General features: G+C 42.9%; 1 protein-coding gene across 18 annotated transcripts in view; it reads right to left on the bottom strand.

Moving 5' to 3' along the window:
- Positions 1 to 24,133, bottom strand: part of ADGRL3 (adhesion G protein-coupled receptor L3) — a 489,797-nt gene that overhangs the window by 46,771 nt on the left and 418,893 nt on the right. For all 18 annotated transcript variants that reach the window (XM_015625411.2, XM_015625414.2, XM_015625396.1 and 15 more), the window contains 4 exons: positions 19,255 to 19,464; positions 18,685 to 18,905; positions 11,849 to 11,915; positions 10,349 to 10,440 (listed from right to left, as the gene is read on the bottom strand). In XM_015625411.2, the coding sequence (XP_015480897.1) occupies positions 10,349 to 10,440; positions 11,849 to 11,915; positions 18,685 to 18,905; positions 19,255 to 19,464 (590 nt within the window). The remainder of the gene's footprint in view (positions 1 to 10,348; positions 10,441 to 11,848; positions 11,916 to 18,684; positions 18,906 to 19,254; positions 19,465 to 24,133) is intronic.

Here is a 24,133-nt window from a genome sequence, read left to right as displayed (position 1 = left end):
TCCTTCAGTGATGAGAAAGGATTGCTCACATTACCTTCTATATTCCTGTGGTATTTCCAGAGCAATACTTTTTTTCAAAAAAAAGTTGTTAAAATTAGCTACTTTTACCCTTGTTTAGATGCTTAATGAGTTTCAAAACTAATTCATCCTAAGCTCAGGAACCCCTTTTGTACAGCCTATCCTTTTAAAATCCCAATAAATACCATTTTGACTCAAGGAGACTGAATTGCTGGGATACACATGGACAGCCCAAAACAGTTACAGACATACTGCAACATTCATTACATGAAGCAAATGACTTTCATGTACCTAGATTAGCAATATTGTGAAATGTTAAAGCCTTCACTTTTTTTACAGCAGGAAAAGTCAAGAATTTACCTTCACATGAAGATTGGTTCTAAAATGCTGCTGAACAGAGAAAGTCTGTTATCAGAAAGCAGCTATTCAGCTCTCATTTAAAAAGAATAACGACTGGCCTTCTTATACTTTGAAAAGAGCTTTTTTTTCTTTTTCTTAGTTTAACTAAGTATAGTTTTGAGCCACATCTACAGTAAACCTAAGCCTTTAATAAAACCCTACATATCTAATTGACTTTACATATTATAATTCCATAGAATTCTTTATGGTTTAACTTTACTTAACTTTAATTTATCACTCTTTTGACAGTTCCAAGTATTTCCCCATCTCTATGATAGCAGGAAAAGGCTCAGTAAGCACACAAACTGATGCCTTGGGCCCCAAAATAACTGTCTGGATAGCAAGGAAAAACACCAAAATGAATATATAGGGCCTTTAGTAGCTGTAAGGGGTGATGAAACCCAAATAAAAACAGATGGATGATGTGGCCCCTCAAAAGCATTCAGAAAGACCCATGGAATTAATTCTAACATGGTGCAAATAAAGCAGAGAGGCAGATGTTTCCTGCAGGCAAGCAGGGGGGAAACACAAAATAAAGTGCTTTTGTGTCTCCCCATTGCCTGCTGATATAAAGTAATAGGGATGTTTTGCTTTATTTTTTTTTTTTTTTTAATTTCAGGAATTAAAAAGGATTGATTTATTGAAGGAGTTGGAAAGTCCAGTACTCCCCTCCTAAAGCAAACGGGTTCATCGTTAATTAGTGAAGGAGCATCTTCATGGCGAGAAAAATCAATAGCAAGCAATAAAAGAGTGCTTAAAGGATTTTGCCTTTGCATTTCATGACAAAGTTACCACCTTGATGGCATGAAGCCAAATGGCTTCCTATTCTCCTTCCTTAGGCTGTTGGTGCTCATCACACAGCCTTCCAAGTCATCATTTACCAGTCTCATCTTCTGGCTCCCACACCATCTTCAACAGTAGGTGGCCAGTCCTCTCAACATCAGTAACCATTTTGGAGGTCACTGAGCCTGCCACAGCTTCATTTGCAGGAGAAACTCCTGCCTTTATATGCCTGGGAGATCTGTAAAGGTTGGGGCCTTACCACCTGGAATTTTTTATATATTGAAATATATATTGAAAGCCACAGTCACTTCTGATTTCCATCAGTAGATCTGCAAAGATTATTCAGACAAATGAAGCCAAACCTTCCTTGGTCCTATGTGACGCCTAAGCCTATGATTTGGGGCAACCAGCAGCTGGACTTTGCTGCTGAAGGCAAAGCATCATCCCTTTCCCTGCAACTCACCCAGGAAGTAATGTCCTGCTTTCTCAGACTGGTCCTTAATTATTGGAACTGGAAAGAGCAATTCTGTTAAGTTCATCTCATTTTCCGTAAGTAATTAATTACCCTCAGAATTGCTTACCCTGTTTATTTCCTTCCTCCTAACTTTGCAAAGGCATGGCACAATTATTCAAGCCACACTGATGTGTAACCACATATCTAATTGTTTCCACACTATATGGATTCAGCAAAGCCTTTAGACACATTTGTATTATCCAAATAGCACCAGCAGGGCTTGCTGACAAAGTGCTTAAAATGTATGGCCTTTTAAAACAATAATCATGATTTATGAGTTCACAGAAAGATTGTAGGTATTTAATATCTTCCAGGACACTCTCAAATCAATAACCACTGATTGATTTTTCTTTTTTTTTCTTTTTTTTTTTAGATTCAGAAAGGACGACATCTGTCAGTGGGAAGATTAGTGCTTTACAATCACCATTCAACATGAATACAACCATCACAAAAACACAGGTAAACAACCCAAACCCCAAACCAAAACAATCAGATATCAACCAGACCCTCCTGTGAAAAACTCAAACAGCAGCAGAGTGCAACAAATGAAATCAGATGCTGCCATCAACATCTCTGGGGGGAGAAAAGGCATGCAGACAAAAAGTGCAGTCTCAGATGTTTTTCCAGCTCTGGCAGGGCTTCTGCCTCTCAGGTGCTCACAAGCTCGGCTCTCGGGCAAAATATAAATGTGCCATACCTTATCTTGGTAGGAAGCTTGTAAATAATTCATTTTGTGCCAACTCCAAGTGCTTTTCTGGGTTTGTTTTAGGCTGCCTGTTCAAGTGTGCTCATGCAGAGATGCAGATGAAGGCTATATAAGAGCAGCACTGAGTTAACCAGGGGACTAAAGAGCATGGTGCTTTCTTACTCAGGATCCAGGGAGAGCCTCGACAACTCTTGGATTGCTCAGCCTGATAAAGAGGAGGCTGAGGGGAGACCTTGCAACTGCACTTGCAGCTTCCTCATGAGGGGAAGAGGAGAGGTAGACACTGATCTCTTCTCTGTGGTCACCAGTGACAGGACCCGAGGGAATGGTCTGAAGTTGTGTCAGGAGACATTTAGACTGGATGTCAGAAAAAGGTTCTTCATCCAGAGGGTGTTTGGGCACTGGAACAGGCTCCCCAGGGAAATGGTCACAGCTCAAGATGCCTTGGAAAATGCTTTTTGGGTGTTCTCCCATGTTGTACCAGGAGCTGGACTTCAATGATCCTGAAGATATTCTATAAATCTATGACTCTATGACCATCAGGCTGTGAAGAGATGGTACTCTCTCCATGTGAAACACACAGATTTTGGCCTGAGCTCTGGGACAATGAAATTGAGGGAAGAAGTTTTTAAACACACTTATCCAGACCCAAACACTGTCTTAGGAGCCCTTTTGCTGCCCTAGTTTCAGATTATCCTCTTCTGGAACAGGAATCCATGGACGACTCCTTTCCAGAAGCCATCCCTGGAGCTGCTGTGCTCTGAGCCTGCTGTCCCCAAATGTCAGAGGAGTCCAAAAATGCTGCATTATAGCACAGCTGGGTGGGAAGAAGAAATTTTTCAACGCCCTCTTCCTGAACAGCCCACTCAGTTAATCCTAATTTTGTTAGTAGGGCTGTATGACAATCTTTAAAGAGAGCTCATTCTGTACAGGCACTGTTGTTTTCTTTAAGTTATGGGTAATGCCCATTCAGGACACAGGTCCATGAACACTTCCTCTCCATGCCTGCTGCTCCTAATAGGGAGTGCTCACGTTGCCAGACTCTCAGCCCTCACTCCACAAATCTGAGAACCCTGAAGACAAAGGAATGGACCTTTTGCACGTAGATGCTGTGCTGGGAAAGCTCCCAAGAGCTGGACCCCCTCATTGTACCGTGTCCTCCCTCTGCACTCCCAAGCAAGAACAAACCCAGAGGTAATGAAGGATTAAAGTGATGCTCTTCTGCAAGTCCAGTCATCTAGGTGAACCCCATGTAATATTCAGTTACAGACCCTTTGTCATCACAAACTATTTCTAAGTTGTAGCATTTTACGATTAAGCAAGGAAGATCTGGAAACCAACAGAGGATCTTAAATCTCCATAGAAAAAGTGGAAATAATCCTAATTGTCTCCTACTTTGTTTCTAAAATGGCTAGAACAAAGCACAAATTATTCTTCCATTAGTAAAAGCATACCTGCTACAAATTATTGTTCTTCATTGGTAATGTAAGCTCTTCATATCAAAGGAGAAAAAAAATCTTGCATTTTCAAAAGTCTAACTCATTCCCCACTGCACCAAACCCAGGATGTTTACTTTTTTCTGCATTTCAATCAGCTGTGTAAATAAAACTAGACTGGTAAACCTCTGTTCCTGCCAGCACAGTACCGCTGTGTTGAATCAAGGATTTAATTTAAACATTTCTGCAGATGATTTTTGGAAGTTCTATTTAACCTTTGTTTTCAATTTTCTACCTAACTCAGGATTTTTTTTTATGACTTAAGCAAACCCACAGGACTGAAACAACAAGCTAATCTGGGGGCTGGGATTAGTCAAGTCTCTTTAAATAAAATACATATGTTGAAGCACGAAAATGAGCAGATAATCACTTACACCCATACAACATATGGGGAGAGCGGGCTATGGCAACGGTTTTAAAAGAGGCAAATCTTCAAAAGGGGCTTCTCTGTTTTGTGCCTGGTGCTCCCCATCCTTCACCTCCCACAACCTGGGCCAGACTCCCTGAAAGAGCCCAGACTGGGCTGTGCAAGGTTTTATATAGTAATAATCAAGGTTAAATCTTTACATTTGGCTCCTACTTTTGGCTGTTAAGCTGTGTATTCTTAGATTTAATTCTTGCAAGCCTTTGAGCAAGAGACTTCTATGGAAAAAAAATACAAAATAGGCAAGTACGGTGTGAGTTTTGTTTCCACTCAGAAACCTGAGAGAACATACACATTTTTGTTTAGTCATTACATCAGGGCTGCGTGCCTTTAGCTGTGGACCATTTGAAACTTCCATGGCAGCCAGCAAGCTGAGGAGGGCTCATTTTGGTCATTTGAGGATTGATTTCTGGAGACTGCAATGCAGGACGTTACTGCTTCATCCCCGTTAATGGGATTTCAGCATGTGTTCTTGGGAATCCAGTCACAATGCCTGAAAACATTATCTCCTGTGTGCTCAGAATAAATACATGTTTTTCTAGGGAATTTCATGTTTTTGATATAGTGCTTATTCTTTCATTGTGGAAGATGGGATGGGAGCAGGCTTCCACAAAAGGAAGAAAACAGCAGAACTACAGTGATTAATGCCAGGATTAAACTATCTCAAGGTCCCTAATTAACACTGCCTCTTTAGCAACAAAAGGTGCTCCCAGCTAAGACCCTGGGCCTCCCTGTCTGAAGGAAAGAAAATTAGATTTTCAGGATGACTTTCAGGTGAGTTTCTACTGCACTAAATGAGTTTTTCCAACAAACCCAGGACTATAGCCTCACATGCTCCTCTTTGAAGGGGTCCCTACATGTTGTGCTTTCTAAAGAGCATCCAGGTGGCCTATGGCACAGCCAAAGCTACACCCTGACTAAAACAATAACACAATAAAACGGGACAAAAGGGGAAACAAACTGGCAAAGCCCTTTGCCTCTTGCCTTCTTTCTCGTGGGTCTGCAACTGCTCTTGGCAGCTACAGCTGACGTCTTACTCTTCCAAAGTAAACAAAATAAAATCTCGTTGCCACATACTACAGCACAGAAGAATGTCAGGAAGTCTGGTCTGGCCTGGGGAAACACTAACAGACTCAACCACAACCAGGCAGCACCAGGGAGAGAAGGGATGGATGACCATGGGAACTTCAAAGGAAAGGTTATGTGTGTAAAGAAGAGAAAATGATGGCTTCTAGTCTCTGCTGAGAGAGATCCTCTCCCCTCCAGCCATTTGGAAAAGTCCACTGCAACTTTAGGTGCAGCAGCTGCTGGGTCCCCACTGATGAACCAATCCTCTTAATCTGTTTGTAGAACTTGCCTTTTTTTAGCTAAATGACTGCACTCCCCTCCTAATTTTCCAGCAGTTTTCCATGTTGTTAACTAATGATCCCCACGCAGTGACCAGTGAGAGCTTGCAGCAAAGACAAGAGCTCAGATTTCACTAGGTATCCTCAAGAGCACATCTGGGTTACCATCAGTGTAGCCCCTCTTTTTTTCCCCTCACTTTAACCACGATGACTTGAATGAGCAGTATTTAAATGGCTGCAGAACAAGCACTGCCACGCCGTGCAAATCCACTTTAGGAGAGACTTCATCTGAAACCCTGTTTTGCACAGAGAATGGTGGTTAAGCATCTGGAAACGTGGATGGTTTGTTGTGCTGCAGCATCTGGCATGGGTTGGATGGAAACCTGGTGTGCAAGCTGCCACAGTACAGGCCTGACCACCTGGAAAGGAGCTGATGGACGGAAAATGGAAGAACTGTTAAAGAACTGAATGTGTAACATTTTCTGTTGTTTCATAAGACTTCCTACAGGAATGTGAATATGAAAAGGATTCAGAGTAGTCTTGTCTGCAACAGTCTGAGACATTTTGCACATCTAACATCTTCCCTGCACAATGGAAAAGCACGAAGGAGAGACTCTGAGAGATTTCTGCTCAGCTCCAGAAATCACTCCACACAGCAGCAACCTCCGGGAAAACAGCCTCACAGCTGCTCTAAAGAATTCCAGCTGGTAACACATCCTCATGAGGAGCCATCTGCTAGCAAGAGTGCATCAATACTCTGCTGATATGCCTACAGTCTCCACCTCACAGGCTACAGGTGCAAGCAGCACAGCAGGCTTTCGCCATTCAAAAAGCTTACGTAGTCCCTGGCTTAAAAGATGTGCCTTCCCTGAAAGCTCCTAAGGGCTGGGGGAATAAATGTTCCAAAACATCTTCCTGGCTACATTTGTTGACAGTAAATTAGTTTGTGCTCAAGAGCCCTTTTGTGCACCCTTTGCATCCCACTTTTAGCCTGAGATGGGCCAGGAGTGAGATACGTGTGAAGTGGGCAGAGCTGCCGAGGACTAAACAACGCTCCTCTCCGCACATCTCTGCTCACCTGGGTTTGCCAACAAGCCACACACAGATGAAAGAGCAATGGCCACAGTGGACTTCAAGCACTCAGAAAAAGCCACTGTAAAAGGCTGGGAAGGAAAATGCCCTCCCAGCCAGTGTTTGGGGAAGCATGGCGAGAAGCTACACACACCACCCAAGAGGCAGCTGTTTGGGCCTTCTTGTCTGTGTCACTAAAGAGATCCTTAAAGGGCAGAAGAGATCCCCACTCTGGATGAAGCCTTAAAATTTCTGTGTAAATATACTGAAGGAAGACATCAAACAGAACTTTTTTCATAAGGGCCTAAGTAAAAGCGTGCTACTTTTGGGGATGGTACCTCTTATGAAATGGAAGCCAGTGTCCTCCTGGCATCAGTGGCAGGCACAGAAACTCTTGCAGCTCTGAACACATTCCACACACATAGGCTCACATCTTTTCCTGGCTACACGCCTCAAAAGCAGGACTAGAGCACGAATCTTGCTGTCTCAGTGGGTACAACCCACTGAGTCGGCTCAGTACCAACCTGTCATATAGGAAGGATGCCACTGGCACCGGTGGAAGGACTCACATATGTGGTTACTGGTTTCTGTTGTTGAATTCTGTTGGTATCCTACTTCCCTCTTGAAAGTGCTGGGCTAAGCCAGAAAAGTTAACGATGACAAAAATAAACCAGCTCTGTACTCATCAAATCTCTTGCTAGGTAACTCCTGGGTAACCAGTGCCCCACAGCAGGAATGTCAGAATCTCCCATGCTGGCACAATAATCCGGGGACTGTTCCTGAAGGTTAGGGAAGTTTATTTTTACAACTTTGCACAGTGCCTACAAATCTATCAGCTGCACAACATCTGGTTCAGGCACTGCCCTTTGAATGGCTTTTCTGTTGGTGCAGTAATTAAAGGTATCCCAGGTGACACCTGATCCCTTATCAAGTTCATTAATTTAAGTGGAGTTATTTGGCTCTCTATTTTCTATACTTCATAATGTATTTCTAACCTTTAAAGTGACATAGGCAAGGACCAGATTGCAGGGGCACTTATTAACAGCCTATTAAAATATTTTATGGCCTTTATTTTTACGTTGCCATAGGGAATCAAGTATTTTGCTGTTGTTAAACAGGCTCAGGATTTATGTTGCGAGAGCTTCACCACAGCCTAACTCGGAGTAATGCTAGGAAATGAGCTGGGAGAACAAACTCTCATTCAGCTCTCCATGTGCTGTAAAGCTGTCACATGCAGATGGCAGCAAGGGGCCCTCCAATGCAGGCCCTTGGCTCAGTGTGTTTTATTAAATAGAAACTGATAGAACAAGATGCAAAGCTCTGGGACCTGGGTGCCTTTTCACTAACCCCATAGACCCACAGAGGGAAGCCCAGAAAGGATCCATGTGGTCTCCTGTGAAATAACATGTTCTGTGGCTTTTTATTCCAGAGCTGCTGTAACACACCCACATTGTATAACTGACTTAGTGCCAATGGCTGCACAGGAAGACCACAGTCTCCCCTGCAACAAAACGATGATCATATCTACAAGACAACTGTGATCTTACTGAAAAATTTTCTAGAGATTGCAAGCCCCTTGCTTCCCTAGGAAACTTCCCTCCAAGGTGAATTCCCCTCTCTGTTACCAGCTGCACTTCCTCCTAATTCAAGCACATCCAGCACTGAGACAACACATGTCTTGAATTTAGAGACTTAATGATGTCCTGCTTAGGTATTCAGATTACAATCAAGTCTGTTCTGAAATGCTTGGTTTGATAAACTTCCTAGGGTGAGTCTGGCATCTTCTCAAGTTTATGTTATGTTGCTCTTATTTTCTCAAGCATAAAAAGTAATTTGTAACGAAGCAACACATTTGGAAGAGTATCAGCAACATACTTAAAAGTATTTTAATTGCTTGTGTTTTCAAAACGTTTTAATGAAGTCAAATCAGGAATAGACACTCATCTGCCAAAGAACCTATAAAATATTTTACAATGACATTATAATTGATGCAACTGGTTGTATAAATTCCTGGCATTTTAAACAAAGATACTAGATATTAGCTCAAGAAAATTATTCAGTAGGCATTTATTATTTCTGCTTTAATTATAAGGGTTTTGTTGTTTTTTTTTCTTTCTACTTTGTAATTTAAATGTCATACTGTAAGATGATTTTGTGTGGGTAACCTTAAAGAGACTGTTCTCAGTGAGCAATCCCATAGCACAAATGCATGACAAGTAGCCATATTAACAAATGTTATTAAATGTACCATGCCTTTAATGCCTCATCTAAGACCAAATGACAGACTATCTTTCTGGGATCAATCCTGGACATCCAGGAGGGATTGCAGCTCTAATTTCATTTTATAGCAGAGCGATGGCAGGAGAAATTGAGGCTCCCTGCAGAGCAGACTCCCCACGACCCAGGCGAACGAGGGCTCTGAGGATTTCTGAGCTCACTGGGGTCTCCTGCATTTGGGAATAGTCCAGTTCCCCTTCCTCCCAACCCTCAAGGGAGAAGCTGAACCTAGGAAACGGAAACTTCACTCAAAGGACCATGCCAGGTCATGGCACACCAATGGCACTGCAAGCCTTGCCGGCTAAGAACGTTTTCAGGGGGGCCTGACCTGGTTTAAATTAAAGCTGTATCTGCAAGAGCAGCTCAGCAGTAAGCACAACAGCCTTGCTGAGAGCTGCCTTGCAACTGTGCATTTCAGACATCTTCTAACGAGCTCCCCTTACGCCTCTTTTCCCTTTCCCACCACAAAAGAGAGAGGAGAACCCACTTCAAGCTGCGTTGCACCACACTCTCCTCTCCTGGATGAGCAGTAAAGCGCTGACTCCCAACAATTTCCTCCTCCTGAAGCTCGTTAGATGGTTTTATTAATTAGCAGGCTCCTAATCTTATCATGCACTGCACCTGAAATCTCACTTGTGTTTTTGAAGAGAGTAATTAAAGCCAGAGGTAGTTGAATAAACAGGCACTGACAGAGACTAATACTCTATCAATATAATGAAGCAGCTTGCTAGACAATAAGATGCCCAGGCTCAGATGTTAACCCAGTGCAAGGGCAAAACATGCTTGGGCTGGCAAGCACATCCACCTGCTGATGTGGGCACCTCCAGGTAAATCCTCAATAACTTTGCTGAAAGCAATCAGACTCTGGGGGAGAATTTGGGTCATGGAATCTGTCAGGGGCCAAAAGAAACAGAAAATGAGCAAGGCAGCTGCCCTCAGAGCACACAGAAGTAGTAATAATCAACAGTTTCAACACCTTCCCCGTAGAGACTGCAATAATTAGCTGGTAATTATTGGGCACAATTTTCTTTACATAGACTAGAAGGTTACCTGCTCCAAGGACAGAAAATGTAACTTTTCCTCCTTCATGCAAAACTGAATGGAAAATGCCAACAATGCAGCCAAATCCCAGTATAGTGCTTCATCATCAGCCACTTGGTATCTTTTAGAAACCACTCTGCAGTGCCACAGCCCAAGGTATTATCATCCCTGGTTAGCACTGCTGCTGGCAGAGCTGGTTCCCTTGTTTCGCTCCTCAGAGGAATGAGGGAATAAACAGCAAAAGACAGAAACAGGCAGAGAAAAACCACTTACTTGATATTGTCAAGACATCCAGATTCGGGTTTCAGTATGGCAGTATGATGAAACATTTTATAGAGAGCAATCCCAAGGAAGATGACATTAAGCTGCAATGGAGAGGGAAGTAAAAAAAAAAAATAGGATTATGTGACACAGCACAACATGATGGGGAAAAAATCAGCTCCTTCTCTGTAACAGATGGGTTACTGTAAGAAATTAGCTCACAATACAGCTTTATAGTTACTGAATCACAGAAAATTTCTAAGCATTTTATAAGGTGACCTGGCCTGTAGATTACAGGACTGCTGTAAACCTTACCAGAGCTGTGGCACTGCTGATACAAGGCCAATTCTAACCTCAACTGTAGTGCTTCAAACAGCATTATGGAAAATTAAAAATACTTGCTGTAAGGGCTTTTCTGTGTCTGAGAGGTGTACAGTCATGAAAAGTCACTCCAAGCATCTTACTTTGCCAGCCCCATTGTAATGGAGCAAAAAAGCATCTTCTTCTGTGAATACACCTTTTAAACACACTGTAATGGGGCAGATGGGCAGGGAAATCACAAATGATGCTTAGCACAATGCAAAGTTAAAAAACAAAAAGAAAAAAGGGTTTGATTTGTTCTGTAAAAGATGGGATGGTGTTTCCATGCCTCAGTGCCCACAAGGCAGCCAGTTCCTGGAAAGAAGTTTCCCAAAAGCCCAGTCTAGGATTTGAGACATAATCAAAAAAGGAAGATATCTTTTTATGAATGAATTGCTTAAGGGAAAAAAAAACCCCAAGAGTTGTAGTTGGTGGCATGGCCCCCTTCCTGATGTGGAAGGCTGCTGAAATGGCTCCCAAGTTGCAGGAGAAGCAGAAGAAGCAGAGACAATGTCTGCATTGAAGTGAGAGTGCCTGGTTTTCTGTGCAAGCCAAACTGTAGTCTAGTCAAAACAAAGGATGGTTTATTTAAGCCATATTGTAGCGATTAAAGTATAAGAAAACTCCAGCTGTCTCTAAAGTTGGGTTCTCTACCTTGTTGCTGTGTTAGCCGATACGCTGGCAATGTGCTAACCATGAAGTCACACAAGTTTCAGCTTCTGCTGGTTAGGAAAAACCCTCATTAAACTCCTTTTCCAGTTTGGACTTTATTTCATTTCCCCCCCTCCCAGATTTCCCCCTTTTTTTTTTTTTTTTTTTTTTTCCCTTTTCATTATCAATGCAAAACTCTGGAAATCAAAAAGGGTGTGAGCAGTGAGTGGCATCAAAACAGTTTGGCACTTCTAAATGTCCAGTGGTAGAAACCAAACTCTGCAAGTGCCCATTCTGAAGCTCCCTCGTCCATTTTGATCAAGTATTTTGCAATGCCAAGAGCCTCTCATAATGAGGGTCTAATTGCTATGCCAGGTGGGGTCAAAGAAGAACATGCCTTCCTCAAATTAATCTGGTTAAATTAAAGATAAAGAGAAAAGGGACAGCAAAAAGTTTTATTTCTTGACCTGAGAGACGGAGTAGTTAATTAGGAGTTCTTACCATAATTATCAAGGTCGCCGGTCCTATAAAGCTCCAAATGAAGTAGGTGTCAAGTCGGAGCCAACATCTGTAATGAAACACAGGGGAAAGAAGGCATTCAAGGACTGCACCCAGGACATACATCAAGAGTGAGCGACTGACAGAGAAGAATGTGAGCTGCAAAACACGCCAGTGGGAGACAGGAAATATTACATTGCTTGTTCATTTAAATGCTGAATTATGTGCCCAATTTCTGACAGCGCTATTGATGGAGCAAGATAATTACCTCTAGAGGAAGCAGGGAGAAAATGGCACAAGGCCTATTTGCTAAGGCTTTCTGCATCTGTTGGGAAAACTCCTTAAACCATGGGTGTTTTTAAGGAAAGGGTCTGATGAACATCCACAGAGCTGCTTCTTTGGTTTCTGCTCCTCTTTGCTCTCCAGCTCTGATGCCATGCAAGCTGACTGTCAGCTGTCAAGCAAGACGACATTTCTCCAGCAAGTACATCAGAGAAACTTTGGTGCAAACAGGAAGCATGAATTGGATAACAGAAGGCTGAGGTTTAATTAGGTTCAGCAACTTCCCCTTTAAAGTGTTTTATTTCTCTGAACCTCCCGCGTGTTTTGTTTCCACCAATGTTTCCAGGGTTGCATATGGTCTGTGCTATCACAAGTTGATTCATGGCCTAAAACTAAATAATTAATCGCTTAATTTCAACCGCATTTAATACTCCCCACATTTTTTAGAGCCCCTGGGAAATTACATTTCCATTCCTAGTTCATTCCAGGCGACAGGAAGATAAAATGGAAGTGACTCGTTACAAGACAGACGAATGTAAATTCCAAGAAAGTTTCACACGATGTTTAAAATAATATCTTGTCGTCTTTGCAATGCTGCAAATCACAGCTCCGTTTATACACAAAGGACTGAGAGAGCATAAAACCACTCTTATACTAAACATCCGATGGAATTTCATGATTAGGCAAGTGACAGGAACAGCATATATGAATTTATCATGGTGGTGGAGACAGCAGTTCTCACAAATGGCAGCTCTAGTGTATGTGCCTAATATTTTTTCCCTTCCAATGGGCTTTGCAACAGGCAGAAAGGTCTGTGCCAGCAGCAGCCCCATGGAGAGATGATCAGCAGGAGATGCCTGATGAGAGAATAAAATATGCCCTCAACCTCTGTGACTGGGAGAAGCCAAAATATGAATAAATTAAAATATGCAGAGAAAACTTCTCACTTCCCTCCCTGACCATATAAATTTCACGTCTCATCAGTGCTGGTGGGGTATTGATATATATACACACACACACACTCATAATGCTATTTGTCACAAATTAAAATATTGTCTCTTCCATGACTGTCATTCCTGAACTGCCTCTGCAGCTGCTCATCCAGAATCTCCATGTGATAGCATCAAAATCTCAATGCAAGGGGCAAACAGAGGCTTTCAGAGCAATTGCTGGTAAATCTTGTTTCCTCCATGGCTGCTGAACTTTAAGGTGATTTAGATGCAGCTGGTAATGGAACAACATGAGTGACTCAAAACTACTTGGGTTTGATTCCCTATAGGAGAAGGTTTATGCGATCGTGACATCTGCGTATCACCCATAAAAACATCTGAAATGTGGCCCAATTGCAACTAGATTTGACAAAGGAACAGAGGTTTGGAGGATAATGAAGTCCCTGTAAAAAGTGCTCCCCCATTCCTAAGCAAGGATGTCCGCACAGCAGCAGCTCACATATTTACATGGCATTTCAGGCTTTATACCTACCCCATCCCCCTCAGGAAAAATGAGTAACTACTGCTTATGCCTCAGCTGCTGCATATAAATCACAGAATACGCAGCCCCATCACTTTTTTCTACTGATAATGAGTGCTGGTGTGTGGGAGAGGACTCAGAGGGTTGTGGGGGTTTGATTTATTTTTTTAATGAAAATATTTGGAACCTTTTTTTTTTTTTGACAGTTTAACATTCTAAACAACCCCCAGCCCCTGCTACCCAGGAGTTGGGAACACTGTATTTTAGTCACCATCAACTTGGTTTTCATTCAGCATAAAGAGTGACCTGGCTCTTGGAAAGTCTGGGGAAGAGGAAATATTCTCTTTACTTTTTGAAGCATGGTGACCACCCTACAGTCACATCTGGTGCAGCTGGTTTTGAATGCATATAGATTGGGACATGGGGAAAAACAGGGAAAGCTGAAATACAAAATGAGCAAAAAAGCTGTGCCAGGCTCAGCAAAGAAGAGCAAAGCAACTGGTTCCTTTTCCAGACAGCAAAAAGAACAAAATTTTCCACTCCCCTAAAATATCTTCTCTTCAGTTATAGAAAACAACTGAGTGACATGAGATGGATGCTGCGGATGAGAAACTGCAGAGGAACCAGGTCCTGTCATCAGGGTAAGTCGGGGCCAGGCATGGAGCAAAAGGAGCCCAAGGAGAGATGGCTTCACCTAAGCTGGAGCACAGCTTGTGAAAAACAGGAGGTTTTTTTTAGGCCTCTCTGCACACTTCAAAGAATGCAATGTCATTTTTTTATTTGTTTGAATAGAAAATTTGCCTTTCTATGAAACTGTGTATGATACTCAGCCTCGGGGGACTTAAAAAAAAAGCCGAGGTTTTTGGTGGTCATCAGGAAGAGATGAAACTTTGAACCTGCTTAAGTCATACCTCATTAAAAATGCAAATTAAGACAAAAACATCAAAACACAGGCATCCCGCCAATTGCGTTGTGGAGCTGTAAATTGCTAATCAGACAAGTACCACACTGAGCTTTTCTTGCCTTAGAAGACAAAAACCCACACGCACAATGAGCTGCATAAATGAGCTCCTCAAAACAAGGAAGCAATCAGGCAACTCACTTCCCAGAGTTGCTAATCTTGGGCTGCTGAGTTACTTGTGACCCTCCACGCGCAGCTGCGCTGTGAGCACGGACTTGCCACGTTAGGAGTTAAGGCTGCGCTGCCATTAAGCAAACGAGCTCCTTCAGGGCTCAGTGCAAGGCAAAGGATTATCAGGAAATGTGTGTATGTAGAGAATACTGCTCAAAACCCCATTGCTTCTTCTAGGAGTCACCCCAATGCATTCAGTTCTCGTGACAAGCTCCGTGGCGCTGCTCTCCTTTACTTTTTAATTTCCTCCTTTTCCACAGTGGCAACTCGCAATATTCACCTAAAGCTTTGCCCAAGTAATAAAGACTACAAAGAGTTTACTCTATTTTCTGCATGAAGAGAAATCAAATACTAAACTATCCCTGGTGTGCATTAAATATAACCAATAAACAATCATTAGCTGCCATTGGACCATAAAATTTGAAGAGCCCTAAACATATCATGTTGTTCATGGGAGCTCAGCGGTTTGTTTCGTGTGGCTGTACAGCCTCCTTGTCAGGGTGCAGTAATGGCATATGTATGCACCAGACATGCCTTTCAAGGGTGCAATATAGGTTCTGCTTAATGGAGTTCAGCATCCACATAGCTCACGCTTCCTCCTCCAAATACTGGCAGCAGCACTGCAAATAAAACAAGTTCGGTGGAGCCACCCAAGACAGACCACATTGTTAGAAGCTATTTTCTGAGCAGCATTTACATGCATGAAATGTCGGCGCCTGGCTGATGGACTCGGAGGCTGTGTACATACACAGGGCTTTCATTTTGCTTTCTGACAGCTGGATTGCTTACCGTGTATATCCTGCTTTATAGCATTCCAAAAGGGGGGAAGAAGGGGGGGGAGAAACAAAAGAGAGATCCCTGCCATGATGGATTTGATCACCAGTGGATGAATATACCTACAAGTGCGCTTTCTAAAATATATTGAACCACTCAAAGCGTAGCTGCTTTCCTCTGCAATTTGTAAGAGGCTTTGATATGAAACCCAGGAAAGTATGGAAATATGGAATAGCTTCTTGCTGCTGATTTGGGATGGCCCGCTCCTAGCATGAATCCTCTTAAAGGCTAAAGCCATAATTGAGCTTTTGCTGAATTTTAGATGCAAGTTATTTTCAAACGCTAACTACAAACGCAAATACTATTTTCTATACTATTTTGATTTTGCAGCATTGCCCACCATGACCCTTGACATCATATCCATCGAGGAGATGGATGGATTGGACTAACACACAGGATAAGGCAAATGATCGTTCTTTTTAATTTATTTATTTTTTTTACTACAATCCCAGTATCTTCTTTTTTTGCAGCAAAACTTCAGCTGTGGCCATTTAAGACCCAGCAGCTGAAGATATGGCCTGCAAGAAATGGTCACCTAGAAGTTCATGAGAGCATAGCCAGAATCTCTTCGGGAATGTGAGGGAACCACACTGTCTGCAGTGGCGCTTCCTGCTTTTCATCTTTACTTTAGAGGTTACACTCAGAATAAGGTGAGATGCAACATTTCTGATTTATCTGAGGGAAAGGACCAAACACAGTTGAGCTAGCCTGAATGGGATGATCTTTTACGGGAATCACTATGCTGCTACTTAGTCATAAAACCAAATAAGTCTCCTAATATAAGGGGTTTGAACTATTCTAAAGCAAACAAAAAAAAAAAGTAGGAAAAGGATCAATCCCCATCCTTGAAATAATTAAGTGTATAAGAGTATCTTTATGGAGCAGCTACTCCAAAATGCCAGTATGAATACTAGGACATGGGACACTTCAGAAAACCACAAGCACTAAATGATGAGTAAAGCAACAGAGGGAGGAACAACTGCATGTTCCTGGCTATGTAACCTAGGCATGTGTTACAGGAGGGTTGGATTTAGAAAGTAAAATGAAATCAAGAAACCCTACACTGCGTGTTTAAGCAAATCATTCTGAGACGTATGAATGGTGGCACCAACTGCCAGGCAAAAAACAAATAACACTAACAGCTCCATAAGTCCTGCTTAAACAAATGCAGTAAATAATGGAGGGAGGCAAGTAATATATTCCAGAGGATGTTTTACAAAACCTGGCAAAACCAAGCAACTTCTTGCAATCAAATTATGTATGCCTGGCATATAGTTCACTACAAATTCTAATCAGTTCTACCCTTCTAATAACATTATACTGAAAAATACATCATCATCCATCAACCAGATGGAGCATGATAGTTATACAAAACATATTGTATGGTTTTTATTTTCCTCTATGAGAACGTGATAAAATTGTGCATTCTGGAATTAAAAATTATAAATAAATATTTTAGATTTGCAAATCTCTGTAAATATTTATTTGCAAAATATTATATATACATATTTAATCATTAAAAATATCACTTCGTGCTGTGGGGAGGGAGACATATTTTATTGGCACACACACAGGACTGCTGCCTCTTCAATGCCAAGATAGCGAAGTGTTCGTCTTCAGTGAATTTCAGCCAAACTTTCTGCCTGTACCTTCCATGCCGGGGAAACATTTGGGTGCCCAAAGTCTATTTGTAAAAGCCAAAGGATGAACAGTGTGGAAAGTGGCTCCAAAATGCTACACTGAAAACTGGACAGGTTAGGACATGGCTCCAGCATGGAGCAGATGTGAAGGACTGACTTTTCAGACAGCTGGAGTATCTCTGAGTGCCTGATGTAGGCCACTGTGAAGAGATACGTCCTCCATAGAAACACCACAGTTAAGAATAAATTTGTCTAAAGGGAGAAGACGAGCTGTTTCCATACCTGATTCAATAGGTGCTTATATAATGCTCAAGAGGGGGAGTAAATACAAGAGCCTGTTGGGGCAGAAAGCAGGTGGCAACTGATGGGAAATCTTCAAAAATGGCAATCAGCTGTTGTGTTACTTATTCTTTGCCCTCTAGGCCTGTAAAAGTCAGTCAAACTACTTTGGATAAATTGGTAGAGATCCTTAAAAACTTACACCCTCCTACCCTTATCTGTGTGGGCCATTTCCTTTCCTCTACACAACGCATGACATTTATACAAATTCAGGTCGCGGCTCTCCTACTCATGGGAGGAACACAACACAAATATCCATCTGGGATCCAAGCCCGCCTGCTGGCATGGTAATGGATCATGAGCAGCTCCACAGATCTGTTTTCTCAAGAAATAGAGGTTCATATATCCTAGTAAGGTTTCAGGCAAAAAATCTGCAGTTGAACCTAACATAAGATCAAATGCTGCCGTGGTCTCACCCGATCTATGCTAAAAAAGAGTTTCAGAACCACCACTGGCTCATTGCTATATATGCTTTCATATTGAGCCCTTAACTCAGTTAAAGTGAGACTGGAAAGGCAGACTGACAAGGGAAGGAAAAAAAAGGTCAATGAAAACATTGTTAATCCTATTGTAGCAAAGATGGCAAAGAGAATCAAAGGCTCGATTTTCCCCTTGTTTTCCATTAGACAGTGTTGCATGATAATCTAACTTGTGCTTTCATACCAGCTTCAGCAATGTTGGAAACACTTAAGAATATTCATAATGATAAATGATATAGCTGTTCTGATTTGCAAAGAGCCTAATGTACTCCACAGTCACCACCCATTTTGCCTGCAGGCTCTGTTAGTTTGATAGAACACTTTAAAAGAGAGGAAGAAAGTAGTATCTTCATCCAAATAAGAAATAACTCTTTGGTTCAAGGAGGATATTGCTGCTATAGTACCAAACTGAGACTCGGGACAGTCACCTCTGCTGATCTTATGCAATGATGTGACAAAATTTTCCTTGACTGGCTTCCCTAGAGAATACCTTTGCAAATCATTTCATAGTGAGGAATTTGTCCTGCAAGGAACGCAGAGATAAGGCAAGGCATGCCTCCTGGCTGAGCTCCGCCTGAACAAACCCTCTGGGCTCCTCACATCCACTGTTGCCCCCGCTCCCATCTCTCCTGAGCAGGTCCAAGCCATTCCAAGGTCACTCACACTTTGTCCGTGCCGTAGCTCCGGTAGTCCACCGCTGCCGACACAGCCACAATCAGCGCAGGCATGCCGTACCCCACCAAATAGAAATACTTCCTCCGGGAGTGCTCGCTCTCAAAAACCTCCACCAGCATGATGTAGAGCTGCACCCCCTCCAGGAACATCCAGGTGAAAGCTGCCAGGAAGAAGAAGTGCAGGAGGGCAGCAAAGACGGCACAGGCAATCTGTGTGAGGATTGAAAAGAGCAAGGGAAGCTGTTTGTACCATGATTAATTAATGCACCAGGCAGGAGTACTCTTACTTGGAGGCTTAATAAAAATGAGGGTGTTCTTATCTTCCTTCTCCAAAGGAAGAACTTTTTTTCACTTGGAAAACGTGTGGATTGTTTTAAAATAGACACATATTTGCATATATAAATGATATTAAAATATACAAAGGTAGGCAAATACACAATCAGGCAAATAAACACATGAAGATGTACATGGTATAAGCTCATTTTTATAACTTGCTTATTAAACACACACATTATTGCCAAGAGCCTGTGACAGAAGCAGAAAGTGCTTTGCCTCTTACCGGCTGGTCAGTCCGGTTGATACCAATGAGGAAGAGGAGCTCTGCCACGAAGAGGCTGATGCACAAGTTCTTGTGAATCGTGTTGCGATCACTCTGCAGCCCACGGAAGAAGCAGAAGGTGAAGATGCAGATCAGGAGGCAGACCAGTGAAAGCAGGATGCCAACCCACGTGATGAAGTCCAGGAGCAGGTCGTGGACTGCATCAGTGTGCTGAAGGTAAAACAAAAAAAAAATCTCATCAGCTGCATGATGTGTGACTTCTAATGCATCCCAGACACAGAGTAAGGGTGCCTGTGGCACAAGGCACCAGTACCAAAAAGATTAAATGGACCTAAACTTGAACCCTGCAGCAAGAAAGCTGCAACCTGAAACACAGACTCCAGGGCATCTTGCAAGGTGCAGGTGCCCTGAACAGACTCATATCCCAAAACCCTGCAGAAACATAATGCTGTTGATGAAAATATCAGGGATATGATGAGATATCAGGGCTAGTCTTGCGTGCGGCTCAATCTTGCACACGCATGGCAAAGGAGTGCCTGGACACACGGTATAAAGAACCATTGAACAGAGTGATTCGAGTGTGAAAAAGCATTTCATGCTAACAACATCATGTCCAACAATTGCAAGTCCATTACAACCATTTGCCAGCAGTGAAAAAAGACTCTCTTTAAATGTTCAGAGATGTATGAGCATGGAGGCTTTGGAAAGAAAGAGATTGCTTACTTTTTTTTTTCTTTTTTTTTTCCTTTTTCCACAGGGGAAGGAGAAAGGAAGTTTGATTTTTCTTTTTCAAACCCTGGAGTTACATTTTAGAACTCCAGGGAAGTCAGATTGATTCCGAGAACATTAGCCAGAAAAAAAAAAAAAAGACAGAACTTTTAACACAAATTTGCTTTTAAACTGTAACAAAACAGTGATTTTAAGACAGCCTGGAAAGTGACTGATTCCCTGTGATGAACTTTTAACATGGATGTACTTCAAAGCCATGCAGAAAAAGCCAGTGCAAAGCTAGGCAACAGAGTTTTGTGAGAGGCAGGATAGGTGAGACTTGGCTCTGCTGCCAAAACACTGCTGTATTGCTCCTGAGTTTACACTGCATGTCCCTCATGGATAGAGGAGGCACATGATGAAACCCTCCTGGTGAGAGCATCCCACCATCTTCTTCCTTATTCAGGCTGTAAAACTCACCCATAACACCCCAAGCTTCCACCAGATGCAGTGAAACTATAGAAATCGTTACCTAGCAAAATGTAACCAACACACGAGAAATACACGGCGAGTCACGAGATGACTGCTTGGGTGTAAGCGGTTAGAGTCAATGAGCTGGGAAAAAGACTGGCTGGAAATCTCTGGGGGCATTTCACCAAGACCACAGCAGCTTGAAGCCCAGCTCTGCGGTGCACCAGGTTGTGTTATAAATGATAATCACATTCTCCACCATTTCTGGCATTTCGATGACTTAGGCATTATGTAGGCTGGCAAATACAATAGTGTCACACTTCAAAAAGCCAGGGCAAAGTGGAAACATTTTTCTCTCCATGGGATAAAAGCTTATGACAGATGGAAAAGATGATTAATTTATCCATTTTCTTTGCCTGCTTGCCAATGATAAAGCCACATCAAATGTCAGGCCTTTCCCGATACACTCTGCTATGTCGGCACCCACAAAAAACATCTCAAGCCTTTCAGGTCTTTGGCTTTACCAGCATGAGTGACAGGCATCACATTGTAATGAAAAATGGGGAGTGATTCTCTGCTCCATCCCTTCCATGCTGGAAGTTTTGTCTCCAGCAAGACTTAGAGGTGGAGAGACGGAGGGCTTCTTTGCCCAAACCCCCTTGCATCTCTTCCCAGCTATTTCCAGTACCTAAGGAACTAGAGGTCACAAGTCCAACACGGAGACAAGAAATCATTGTGTGCTTTCTGTGGCTCATGACAGAAATGCCTATTCCAGCCAGCTCATCCAGCAGCGCCCAGAAACCTGACAAGATGAAGCACATCATTTCCCTGGCAGCTGTGCATTGCTTTATCTCAGTGTCATTCCAGCTCATCCATCCCTCTTAACTCTGCGGAAAAATGTTAATGCAAACCTTGCACCTTGCAAATCATTCTTTCTTTTGTCTGAGGCTGCAGGGGAATGGCAGGAGAACATCCCACTGAACAATCTGGTTAGACTGGCTTGCCAGTATGAATGGACCAAGAGCTCTTGGGATGGGCAACAGGACTAGGCAGCTGATGCAGGTGGACACAGGGCAAAAGAAACCAGGCAGACTGTGGCCCGTGCACCCCACCCAGGTGTGGCCATATTCATCCATACCAACACGAATTTAGCATAGCGCAGGGAAAATTCCCCAAGGACTTCTTCCCCTAGGTGAGATAAGTCTCACAGCTCACAGCTCTTGCACCTCTTATCACAATACCACAGCTCTGCTGAATTTAAAATATGATGCAGGAATTATACGTGTTTTTGCTCTTGGAGAGGGATTCTACCATCTAGGTTCTTTGTCTTCTTCAGGGAAGGGCTGCTTGCCCAAGAAACTCACCATGCTTAGCAAGAAACATGCTTCATTGCTGTATTATTATTATTATCACTCTTACTGCTTCTCTTTTTAATATTAATCGTAAAGATAATACTGATTTTATGTACATAACACTCATCCCCGAAGCGCTGGGAAACAACCATAAAAACAACTTCTCCGTAATTACAAACTCCCTCCCCAACCTCAACAAACTCACATAAGAACAAACAGAAAGGAATAATAACAATAAACTGGGAACAAGAGCAATTTAAAAAAACCTCAGGGGGAAAAAAAATATGAATTTGTAGCTTTTCTAGTAAAGTCCGAGAGAAGAAGTGAGCTGAATTTTAAAGGCTGGGTACACTCCAGCCTGTTTGGGATGCCAAATTTCAGGTGCTACTGCAGAGCTGGTGGATCAGGGAAGACCTGCTAAGCACTGGCATCCTTCCCAAGGCAGTGCCAACTGCTCCCTCAGGGCAGGCACGTCCAGAGCTTGTACACCAGCAAGTACAACAAAAGGCAACTTGCCTTTTGCTGGAGACTGAAACTTGTAAATTACTGCACTTTACAGCAATCAGAATAATATGGGAAAATGAACAATAGTGGTAACCTCTCCCAATGCCATGAGCTTTTCCTTGCCATCACCTGATCGCTGTGTGACAAACAAGGAGCAGCAGAACCTGGTTTACACAGCTGCTACACGCAGTTCCAGGGTTATATACAATAAAGGGCACACCAAGATTTTGCAGGTAGGTCTCAGCCTTCAAGCTGGTTTCTTAGCCACAGAAAAATGCAAGAAGAGCAAATCTTCTCTTTACCCTGTCCGGCACTGTTCAAAACCCCTCGACTGAGGATAAAACGGCGTGGATGTACACACTAACCACTGAATCACAGCATGGGGAAGGCTGGAAGGGACCACCAGTGGGGTCGTCTGGTCCAACCACCCTGCTCAGGTCCAGCTGGACTCTGTGCCACTGATCACGACCCTCTGGGATCTGCTGTTCCCAGAAGATCCCTAGGGATATCTTTCCAGCACAATGAAAGCCCTACGGTCTTTAAAACATGCAACATATATCTGAGACCACCAGGGTATCAACAGTCATCTCCTGCTGCTCAGTGATCTTCCCAAATACTTGGGCAACCAGAAGAGCCCATGAGAAATACCAGATGTCAGTCCAAGAGACAATTTCCCAACAGCATCAACCAAACAACTCCTTGCCCAAATGCACCATGGCTCTCCAGACGGGTGCTACATGGCACAGCATGCAGGACACAGAGTTTTGTTACCACTAAGCTACACTCACTTTGCAGAATAAGCTGACACACAGATTATTTTTAGTACAGGAACAACTTACTGAGTAATTAAAAAAAAAAAGCCAACCAAAAAATAATACACTTCAGGGACAGGGTTTCTATAGAAAGTATGTTTTACATTTATGATTTAGGTATGAACCCAACCCAAAGCCCAGTGAAAGGAGATGTCTCTGGCTTTGGAATAAAGACCTGGTTTTATTCCAGTGGAACCAAGAGCAGCAGGAGGAGAGTGCTGACAGGGGTTTGCACAGGAGGAGCTACAGGAGCATTGGTAGCAACCACAGCAGGATGCGCAGGCAGCCACGATATTATCCAGGCTGGGAAAATCAATGAGCAGCTCTGGCAGTGCCTGTACACCAGAGCTGAGCTAATAAAAACAAATCCCAGGGAATGTCAGCTTACGATAGAATGGCTCTCCCCGAGATGAACAGCCATTTCCTCCCTTATTAAAAACATCAGCAGAAGAAAACAGCAGCCAAACCAAGCTGCCAGAAGCAAAGGACACATTCTTTTGCCTAATCTGTCCCTCCAGGAATGGAAGAAGTAATATCTTTGGGGGTGGAAGAATAAGCAAGCAGTAAATAAAAACACAGTGTCATCAACTAGCTCAAATATGATTGCTTGGTGCCTGGTGGGAGCTGGCAGAGTGCTGGGCTGGGCAGAGACCCAAGTGGGACAGGTTTGAACTTCTGTGCATTGCTGATGCTGCTTCTTGGATTTGTAGCTCTTTGGGGCCGTGTGGGGTCTCTCTACCCTTTTTCCCCTGTCTCTGGTGGTGAGAACGGATTTACTGCTATGACCTGGCTGTAATACTTTGTGGCTACGTGCAAAGGGCTACTGAAGAGGCAGATGGTTTTGTAGATGTGTCAAAAGCACCAGCTGGGTTACACAGACTGGGAGGAAACCCCAAGGATTCCTGAAGTGCATGTGAGCTGACTGAAGGCATCACCGGCTGTGGCTGTGAAGGCATGAAAGTCTTTAAGGGAGCTTTTCCCTTCCTGTGGCCAAGAAGAATATGAGCTGGGGGATCCCTTTGCTTTAGCATC

This window comes from Parus major, chromosome 4, assembly GCF_001522545.3.
Source record: "Parus major isolate Abel chromosome 4, Parus_major1.1, whole genome shotgun sequence".
In the NCBI taxonomy this organism is placed as follows: domain Eukaryota; kingdom Metazoa; phylum Chordata; class Aves; order Passeriformes; family Paridae; genus Parus; species Parus major.
Note: the sequence above shows the minus strand (reverse complement) of the source record. Positions and strands in the feature narration are given on the sequence as shown.